This window comes from Arachis hypogaea, chromosome 14, assembly GCF_003086295.3.
Source record: "Arachis hypogaea cultivar Tifrunner chromosome 14, arahy.Tifrunner.gnm2.J5K5, whole genome shotgun sequence".
NCBI classification, from domain to species: Eukaryota; Viridiplantae; Streptophyta; class Magnoliopsida; order Fabales; family Fabaceae; genus Arachis; species Arachis hypogaea.
Genome location: NC_092049.1, coordinates 111,388,184 through 111,398,977, shown reverse-complemented (window position 1 = coordinate 111,398,977; position 10,794 = coordinate 111,388,184). Strand labels below are relative to the sequence as shown.

Below are 10,794 nucleotides of genomic sequence, written 5' to 3'. Positions count from 1 at the left end.
GAGATCTATGCCGATGAGAAGCGAGCAGCGCAAGTTTTGGCTAGTTGGGTTCTTTTCAGTAATATGGATTATTTGGCTACGACGGAATGATGTCATATTTCAGAGCAAGACAACAGGAGTTGTAGAGTGTGTGGATCAATCGTTTTCATGTGCTACAGAATGGTATAGTAAATAACTCATGTGGTCGATGGCTATGCCGGAGATGACAGAAGTTATTTGTCTTTTATGATTATTTTTGTCTTTCTTTGCTCCACCTTGAGTGTTGAACTTTTTCTTTTTTTTAAAAAAAAATTAAATATTTATAAGTAAATATTTAATAATTTATCTCTGTCCAACGGTTAAAAAATAGTAACTAAACAAAGCAAAGTTGTAAACGTAATCTCATACAATTTATTTCATGCAATTATGCTTACATATTCTCGTAAACTATACTCTGCATTAAACTGATAAACAATAAGAACTAAGAAGTTATAAAATCTAGCTACATCTTTCAAATGATAAGGAAAACACTGTGTATAATAGAACACCAGCAAATAAATAAGGAAAAACTATTTCTTAGAGAACCTCAAGTGTTGTATATTCTAAACACTCCTTTTATATTACTCTGCTATGATTCTTAGTTTTTTCTCTTCATCTTTTCACCTTCATCTAGTAGAACCCAAACCACTCAGACAATCCCTGCAATAATTTGAATTTGGATTGTTACTATTCATTAAAAACTTAGATAACGATTTCATTATTTAGTAGCTATATACTATTGGATAAAGTTCATGTTTATACAAAATCTTAAAATACTAGATATGAGAAAAGACTGCATAAAAATTTATATGCTCATTACCGACCATTCATGAAATCATGCAGATATCCACCTTAGAGTTCTGTACTTGTGTTGTCCACGTTGTTCATATACGAAATCAAGATGAGGAATGATCCTCCAAAGCAAATCATCCACATGCTTCGAATACCACAATCTCCATTTCTTCCAGAAGATAAGGGGAAGAATGATAACACCAATCCCAAAAGTGAATCCCAATTCAGCACTTAAGAAATTCCAATCAATTGAGTTATGTGTTTCAGAAGATGCTGATGGTTCTGGTGGCAACCCTTGAACTCCATCATCGCCACAATTATTAGTTAGAGGAGGTCCACATAAACCTTCATTGCCTTCAAAGGAATAGATATCAAAAGATTGAATTTGTGTTCCTGTTGGAATTTCCCCCTCCAAATGATTAAAGGATAGATTCAACACTGCAAGAAAAGTTAAACTTGAAATCTCTGTTGGAATCTCTCCAAACAAAGTGTTATTTGATAGGTCTAAAGACTCAAGCGCAGTTAAATTTCCTAAGGATGATGGAATGTGGCCAGAGAAAGCATTGTGTGACATGTTGAGTACATTCAGAGCTTTCAAACTCATAAGCTCTTCTGGTATTGAACCTTCAAATTGGTTGGATGAGAAATCCAAGGAAGTGAAGATTGAGAAAATTTTGACCAACTTCATTTGCATCCCTTTGTTGACAACTGTAACTGAATCCAAGTAGGTTCCTCCATATGGCAATTGATTGCCTTTGGTTGCATAATTCAACATGTCATCAAACATAAAAGGAGGGTCATTTGCAAAGATCTTGGCCAATCTTTTGACAATAGCAATGTTGATCAGTGCTAACATATCATTGAAATGAATATAATGACCAAAATCATACATGTTAAAAAACAAGTAGCCTCCATTTTCCCTTGCGTAATTTTCATCATCCATCATAGCTGTCCAACTTTGCAAGAGTTTTCCAGGTAGTATGCCGATGAATTTATTTGAGGCTAGATCAACAACACGAAGCATCTTCCAATGACTTGTGTTGTGGCTGCAATCAATAGGTCCATGCAGTCTGTTCGACCTTAAAACTAGTACTTGCAAGCTCGTAATGTTGCCCAAGAAGCAAGGAAATTCATCACTCAAAATATTGTTTCCCAAGTTTAGTACCTCTAGCTTTCGGCAATTGGCTAGTGATTTTGGTATGGTACCTCTAAGTAGATTTGCATTAAGATCAAGATACCTTAAATTACATGTACTTGAGAATATTGTGTCATATATATGACCTGAGAGTTTATTTCCAGCAAGATTCAGTAATCTAAGAGTATTATTTCTTGCTATCAAACACTTGGGAATGGGGCCATCAAAGTTATTATGTGAAAGATCAAGCACTCTAATAGAAGAACAGTTACAAAAGGATTCAGGAATTTTTCCCTGAAAGCTGTTGTTTGATAAGGAGAGGAAAAACATGAAGGAAAGATACTTTTCAATGTGAGGTGGGACAAAGCTGAATTTATTGTTTGACAAGTCCAAATGTACAGCATATTTTGTGAAATATGGAATTGACCCGCGAATTTGGTTGGAGTGAAGATCAATCATCATAAGACTTGAATTCGGATTTTTCAAAGGGCCTTCCAAATCTGTGAGAAGATTGTTGGAAAGATTCAGGGCAACCATGGAATCAAATTTCCAGATCCATTCAGGTATTGGCCCTTGAATCAAGTTGCTGGATAGGTCTAAATCAAATAACTTTGGTTGATTCTTCAAGAAACTTGGAAATTTCTTTAAATTGCAAGAAGCCAACAATACATTTGTCAGGTTAGGAAAGGATGAAAGGCTAGAATCATCATCAGTTATTTCAACTGACAGTTTATTATTTGAAAGGCCTAATACACTTAGATACGGTAGTTGTTTGTGAATTGTATCTAGATGTATAGTTCCATTGAATTTATTTGATGAAAGATTGAGGAGGCTAAGTCTTTTAAGACCAAATAAAGACAAAGGAATAGGCCCTTCTAATTTGTTGATACTCAAATCAACCAACTCTAATGTGGAAGCTGTTGCATTTTGGAATTCATCCAAGAGACCCTCAAAACCATTATCAGATAGAGTAAATTCTTGTAGTGATGGAATTGTAAAGAGACTTTTGGGAATCTTACCACTAAAGAAGTTATCTCCTAAATTGATTATGCAGAGATTTGAAAGTTCTTCCCATTGAGTAGAAAGAATTGTTCCGGCCAGTTCATTTTGAAGAAGAGACAAATATTGGAGATTCTTGGACTTATTGAAAGATGGAATAGGACCACTGAATCTATTGTATGACAAGTCTAGATGGACCAAATTGGTGAGTTCAGATAAAGAATCAGGAAGTGTCCCATTGAATTGACAGTTAGAAAGATCTAAAGTTGACAACTGTTTCCAATTAGAAATAGAACTTACTAACTGTCCAGAAAAATTTGTGTTGCTAAGAATCAATGTGTCAAGTTGTCCAAGTTGTAGGAATTCTGGTAAGGATCCCTCAAGATCTTCATTATTTGATACATCAAGCGTCTTCAGAGTTTGAATGTGGAAGATACCCTTTGGAATTTGGCCGCAAAATCCAGCATTAGATAAGTCCAAATGCCTCAAATTCTTCAGCTTTACAATGATGGTATGAAAGAGGCAAAGTTGTTGAAAGCCAAATTCAAGCTATGCAGATGTTCAAAGTTGAAGAGACTTGAAGAATTGTGTAGACCTCCAGAAATAGATTCTTGGCTCAAGTCAAGGCCAGTGACATGACCATTATTGCATGATACTCCATTCCATTGGCAGCAATCAACAACACCACTTTGATTCCAGTGAACAAGTTTTGTTGATTTGGAAGGGTTGTATACAAGGTTGTGCTTCATGTTTAGCAACATGAATTGTTGATGGCTTAGGCATTGGATTGTAGTAATAGATGCATAGATATCGGCAATAATGCTCATCATGCATAAGTAGTTTATGAAGAAAGAAAATAAAAGCTTTTGAAATGGCATCATGTCTTTTATTTTGGCAGTTAGTGTTTAAACTTTGAAGTAGGGTGAAGGTTGTGTATCTCTTTGACTGAAGCTATTCCTTTTATAGCTGAGTGTTTGATTAAAGCAAGTATATTTGAATGCGAATTTGATGATCCATGCCTCCATGGCAGGGGTGACTAGTCAGTTTTTCTGTTTTCTTTTAGAAAAGATTGGAACTAACTTTTTGATTTGTCAATATTTCTCTATTTTTTTTAGAGTAATGCTACATGTACACAAAAATTAGTCATTAAAGTCAATTATTAGTATAAAATACGTATTGTAATACAAATACACATTGAAAATAAATTAAACTGCACATATACTTATATACAAATACATTGGTGGTTGATTTTGGTGTACAAATAACATTGTTAATTTTTTTAATATATGAATTTCTTTTTTCTATCTAAATAATAATTACTTCCTTAACATTTGATCATGTATTATTTAGTAATATCTCAAATAAGTTATTAAAAAATTTTTAGTCCGACAATTTAATTTTTAATAAATTTTGATCATCAAATTAGCCTTTAATATTTTATTTTGTTAGACATATCCATCATTATGTAAAAAAAAATTAGTAAAAAGTTAGATCATTTAGTAAATTTTAGAAAAAAGTTAGATCATTTAGTCAATATCGTTATTTAATATAAGACATAATAGTTATTAAAAATTTTTAAATTTTGATTTCAGTCACTCTATATAAACGAACAATCTCGAGTAAGAAATCATTTATCTAATGAAATAAAAGTTTAGAGACTAATTTGACAATAAAATTTATTAACGACTAAAATGTTCAACTAAAAATTTTTTAGAGACTGATTTAGAGTATTACTATTTATTATTTTTTTAGTTTATTGGTGGTTAAAAAAAGTTGATTTTTTGAGAAAATTAATAGATATAACATGGCATTTTACAATGTTATTCATGATATCTAAGGAGATATATTAACCAACCTAAAAAAATACTTAAAAGAAAAAAAAAGTCTTCGAACTAGTAGATTTTAGTAATTTTGATTAGCATAAATAACAAGTTAATTAATAAATAAATTTTATTAATTTATGTGTATAAATTCTGATAAATATAATTACAAGCTATGTTAATTTATGTGTATAAATTTTAATAAATATAAATATAAATTATGTATTTTATATGTACAAATTTTTATAAATATGAATGTAAATTATTATTGATTAAATATTAGTCTAAAATAATAATATTTACTCGCGGTATAGTATTACTAAAAAAAATATCTAAAATAGTAAAATACATCAATTTCTTTGGGTGCGGAATATTAGATTCATTTTCATAAAATACTTGTCACCCTGTCTAAGATAGAATCCCAAAGATAAATAAAATAACTTAAAAAGTTATTCTTACCGTTTGACTCCCTTTGCAGATACGATTTCGACGTATTCAATTAGTTTTGTTTGTTTTAGGACTTACCGCTTGATATCTACACCTTTCTCTTTTTATTTCCACCGATAAAAGTAATTACATTGTTTTGTTTTTTATCCTCTTTATATTCATATTTATATAACAAATAAAATGTATATAAATATATAAATGCAATACAAGTTGATCTTCAACGTTTTAAAAATTTTTGGCCATTATTTAAGATATAACACCAAATTATCTCATCTTAATAATTACGCTGCAAGCTAGATTACAATAAGTAAAATTAGCCATCACTAATCTATCAGATATTTTTTCGGTTGTTATGATAGTAAATGAGAAAATTTATTCACTCCAATCAACTTTTGCCATATAATTTAAATTTATTTATTTATTTAAAATTTAAAATTGCCAAAATAATAAATATGGTAATCTTCGTTTGCTAATTGACTCTCACCACCTTCTTGATTTCTTTCTCTGTAACTTAACTCCTCGGAAAGGGTAAAAAAACTTAATAATCTATTAAAATGAAGGAAAGTTCTCTAATACGATTTAAGGGTAAAAGAAACTTAAAAATCTACTAAATGTTTAATAAATCACATTAACATCTAATGATAATAAAGTGAATATTGACATAAAATAAGATTGTGTTGATATTAAATAACATTTTCCAATATCTTAGTTTCACTTTTTTCATAACAGTAATTAGAGTTGGTACGTATGGTAAAATTTATGAGCAATATTATATGATTAATATTCTGCACATCTCTCAAAATTTGTTGATTGACATGTCTCACCAGGAATATGTTGTTCCCATGTCATATTTTGACAAATTCAAAATATCTTCTAGTAGTGGAGAGAAATTGTTGGCCCCAAAATGCTGTTGATACACGATAATGGGGTACAAATGTACGCATTGAATTTAGAATTGGGTATGAAGGTAGGTAATTCTGCACATAACAACAGTATGTATGACTTATGTCCTGTCTTTCTTCTTTTGTTTAGAGAATTTTGTTTAGTTTTAGTCTCTCAGCAGAATGGAGACACGATTGCCTTCTGTATAGAGATTTACTTTCTACCTCTTAGTCCAACCCTGTGTGTACGTTTATCAACTCCATTATTCAAGCAAATTGGAGTGTCATTATTGATTGGAAATATTCGTATGTCCTCGTCTCATGCACGCAGCAAAGAATAATATATAAAAATATATGAAGTAATTTTTGTTTTTTACTTTTTAAACGAAAATAGTAAAATACACAAAGATACTGAAAAAAGATTTTCATTACAGAATTTATGAACAAGAACAAAACTTTCAAGTCATTCTTATACTTAATTTTTAGAACCGTCGATGTGTGACAAAATTTAAATTCTCTAAATTTTAATTTTTTTTTGAAAAGATAAAGTATAAGAGAAAGTATAATATCTCACTCTTTGAATATTTTTTCTCTCATATTTTTTCTTGTCTCACCTATAATATAAATGATGAAAGATTATAATTTATCCTCTTAAATAAAATTCAAAATTTACATGATCCAAATCCGTGTGTTACATATAATAAGCTATAGATAAAAATTTGATGGTTATCAGTGGCTAAGAGAAGGGGGTTGAATCTTAGTTTTCCTTTTTGTGAATATTATTTTTTGCTTTTTCAAAGAAACTTAGGAGATATTTTTGCTTTTGTCTCGTGACGAGTTGAGAGATACTTTATTTTTGTCTCCTGAGTAACAGAACCAGAAGTGAAGTAGAGAAGAAGTGACACACAGATGTATCCTGGTTTAGCTACCTAATGCAATGTAGCCTACATCCAGTCTCCATCACAATTATGATGGAATTTCACTATATTTTCAACACATTATATACACTGATGTTTTTCCTAGGATCTACCCAATCCTATATGGGACAAATCCAGATTCAACCCAATTTGAACTTGACTAGACCCCAATAAAACTTTCAACAGCAAAGTGCTAACCCAATTTGCAAGGGAATCCCCACAGAATCATGATACAAAATAGAAAGATGTACAAAAAATCTCTGAGACGTCTTATGACTTTTTCTCACGGTTTAACTCACTTCCTTTTACTTCTCATTGACTTTTTCTTACAAACCTCACCATGTTTGCCTTTTTCAATGAGACTCAGACAGACAAAAATTGAGAAAAAGAAAATACTAAATGATCTACATGAAGGAGAAGAACTCAATCATCTTAGGTAGTTATGAGAATTGAACTCTGTATTTTTACTTACTCTCCTTACCTTTAACCCTGGGCCGTTCACCCTTATTATAAAAGAGTGAAGCTTCCAAAGTTGAATCAAGTTCAACCATAATGTTGTCTTCTTCTTCATCATCATAGCTTGCAGCGGCTTTGTCAGTGATGAGAGAGAGATCTGAATCTGTTGCATGTAGCTTATCCATTCTCTCTCATCCTTTTTCTTCAAGTTTCTTCAATCTTGACTGTGGAGCTTTGCTTTGGCTCTAAATTTTATTTTTGAGCGTTGATGAGCTTCTGACCATAGTTGACTTCATTTTCTTCATTGATGCTTGTTCTGTTCTTGATGCTTGGCTGATTTCTCCTTAGTTCCTTGGTGAAGCACAAAAGGAGAAACTTTTTTATGTGTTCTGACCGACGAGTGACTAGCTTTTTGATTGTATCCCTTTCTTCTTACTTGGATTTGGAAACAAGTCTTTTGTCCTTCAATCCACCATAGCTTCTGCACTTTCTTTTTCTTTCTTTCTTCCTTGCTGAGTGACGTGACCGAAGTGAAAGGAGAGAGGAGAGAGGACTTTTGACTTTTGGTTGAAGCTTCAAGAAAATTAATTGGAATGAATTTGAGATTCAAGTATCTAAAAGTGGAGGTAGGTAACCGTATGAGGCTTGAGAGATTTTGGGCTCATTCCTTTATTTTCTCATATTTGGTTCATGGACTTGTGATTGGACTTGGCTTAGTTATGATAGACCACTATGTATGGGATTGATTATTTGTTCCTTGGGCCATGTTTATAAAATTATTTTTCTGCACACAAACACAACATAATCATATAAACAATTGATTATTCTCTAATAATGTTTGTTCATTATTTTAATCAAATATTAGTTTTCAAAACTTAACAATCTCCCCCTTGATGACAAACACTTTTAAAATAAATTAAAAAATATTAGGAGAAAAAACTTCCCTTTAATTAATGATTCTCGTAATACTCCGCCTTTCTTTTGATCACCATGCTCCCCCTTAATATGTACTTTGATCAACCTGATTTGAACAATTCATTCATAGAAATAATGCCTAAGCAATAATATGCTCATTTGATCAGGCAATAAGTGACCCGATTTGAAAGGATCAAGATAAAATTTTTTGAAGAATTGTAGATCCTTTAAACAGAACAAGATTTTAACAATTAAAAACTCAAAGCCAATCAAGATGGGAAACATGTATAACCCATGTTCTCACTCAAATTCAATGCTTAATCAAGAGGCATAATGAACAAATCAGAGCAAAATATTCCATTAAACCAAAAATAGAACTGATACAGAGTTCAAAACGGAATCATAGCTAAAACAGAGCATGAAACAGAGCATAATTTTCTGTTTCTGTTTCAATTCATTTTTATCCTTTCTCCCCTTTTTGTTATCAAAGAGAGAAACCTGCAAGCACAAATAGTATTTAACACAGCCAAAGATAGCAAATTATACATACCAAAAGGAGTGTAACAAAGTTAAAGTTATTACAGTCATCCAAGTTAAAAATAAAGTTCAAAATAGATTGCAAATGTATCAAAGCTTTGATATCAGAGGCAGCAAAATATGAGTCATTCAGAGGTAGCAGAAAGCAAGACTAGTCATCAAAATCTTTGTTCAATCCTCAGTGTCCAAGGCATCTTCATCTTTGTCGGACATAGCTTGGTCCTCATCAAGTGAATCAAGATGTTTCAGAAACACTTCGGCCCTATCATGAGACTTCATTAATGATTTTTCATTTTGTAAAGCAATTTTTTACTGTTCCTTACTTGACGGTTTAACTCTTAGATTTTGTCCTCATAATCACCGTTACTTATAACGGCTCCACTTTGGTTTTACTAATAATCCACTACAACTCATAACGATTTAAATGTAATACTAAAACGCTACAAACTTTTAGCGATTTATGCAAAAAATAAAGGAGATCATTTCGATAAAGACATTAAAAATGTCTTTTTTTTTAAAACGTTTACATGTGTCATGATCAAGGTTCAGAAAACCGGACCGGTTATCAAACCGCTCTAGCTACTGGTTCATTGGTTCACTGGTCCAACCGGTCTAACCGGTGGTTCAACCGGAAAAACCGTTTTAAAATAAAATAATAAATAAATTATAAATAAACATGCTAAAATATAATTATAGTATAACATAAATATTAAAATAGTTTTCAAATTTAAAAAACTACATTAAATGTCATCAATCAAATTCATATAATCTTATTAATATGTTGATGGTGGTGGTGTCTTCTGAGGCATTAATGTCTCCTCATCCAGCCCCTCCAATTTCTTCAGCTAAAGCCAGCAATTAGAAAACAAAGCCAGCAATTACAAAACACTAAACCTTCACCCAGCAATTACAAACAAAGCTAGCAAAACCAACACAACCACAACTACAAATCAAAGCAAAACCAGCAACTACAACACAATGAAAACAGAGTAGCATTCAGCAACAACCATTACAAAACAGCAGCATAACAACAACAGTGCCATAACAAAACAGCAGCATAACAACAACCGCACCTTAACAAGTCACTAATCAGAAATTTCAAATTTAATTAGCAATCCTATTCTTGTTTTGTGCATTTAATTACTCATAAACAAAACTCAACTCCACCTGAATTGTTAATTTAACCTTGGTCTTAGGGAATCATAAATAGGAATACATTACATTGCTCTTTCTCCTAAAATTCAAGCAACAACACATGATTTCACAGTTTAAAACCTTATTCACCGGCTTCTCTTCTGATGCTATGACTGGGAAGCAACAAATTCAGCAACAAGCAACAAATTTAACAAATCCTAATAAAGTCCCGATTTAGCAAAAAGGCAAATTTATTGATTACCAATTCAGCAACATGCAGAAATACAAGAGAAGGGAAATCTGGAAAAGAGAGAACACCAAACCAAAACATTAACCAATAATCACAAAACACTAAACTTTCACCCAGCAATTACAAACAAAGCCAGCAATTGAGCAACAAACAGAAATTGAGCTACAAACAGAAATTGAGCAACAAACAGAAATCTGCAAACCAGCCAGTTAATTTTCAGATTATTTATTTCTCATGCTAACCAACAAATAGAAATTGTGCAACAAAGAGGAATTAAGCTGCAAAATAGAGCAGAAATTGAGCAGAGGACCAAACACAAATTGACCAAACACAGCCACTTACTTTTCAGATTATTAATTTCTTATGCTAATTGCTAACCAACAAACAGTCAAACAGAAATTGAGCAGAGGAACGAAGAAGGAAGAAGATGAGCACTGAAATCAGAAAATGCACAAAGCAAGTTCACAGAAATTGAACAGTTCACAAATGAAGT

At 31.7% G+C, this 10,794-nt stretch overlaps 1 protein-coding gene across 1 annotated transcript; it reads right to left on the bottom strand.

Moving 5' to 3' along the window:
• Positions 1 to 426: 426 nt before the first annotated feature.
• Positions 427 to 7,650, bottom strand: LOC112742922 (receptor like protein 27-like). The gene is made up of 3 exons (XM_072215884.1): positions 7,498 to 7,650; positions 843 to 3,493; positions 427 to 678 (listed from the first exon to the last, which is right to left on the bottom strand). The coding sequence occupies exons 1-2, from the start codon at positions 7,648 to 7,650 to the stop codon at positions 854 to 856; spliced, it is 2,793 nt and encodes a 930-aa protein (XP_072071985.1). The 3' UTR covers positions 427 to 678; positions 843 to 853.
• Between the last annotated feature and the right edge of the window lie 3,144 nt (positions 7,651 to 10,794).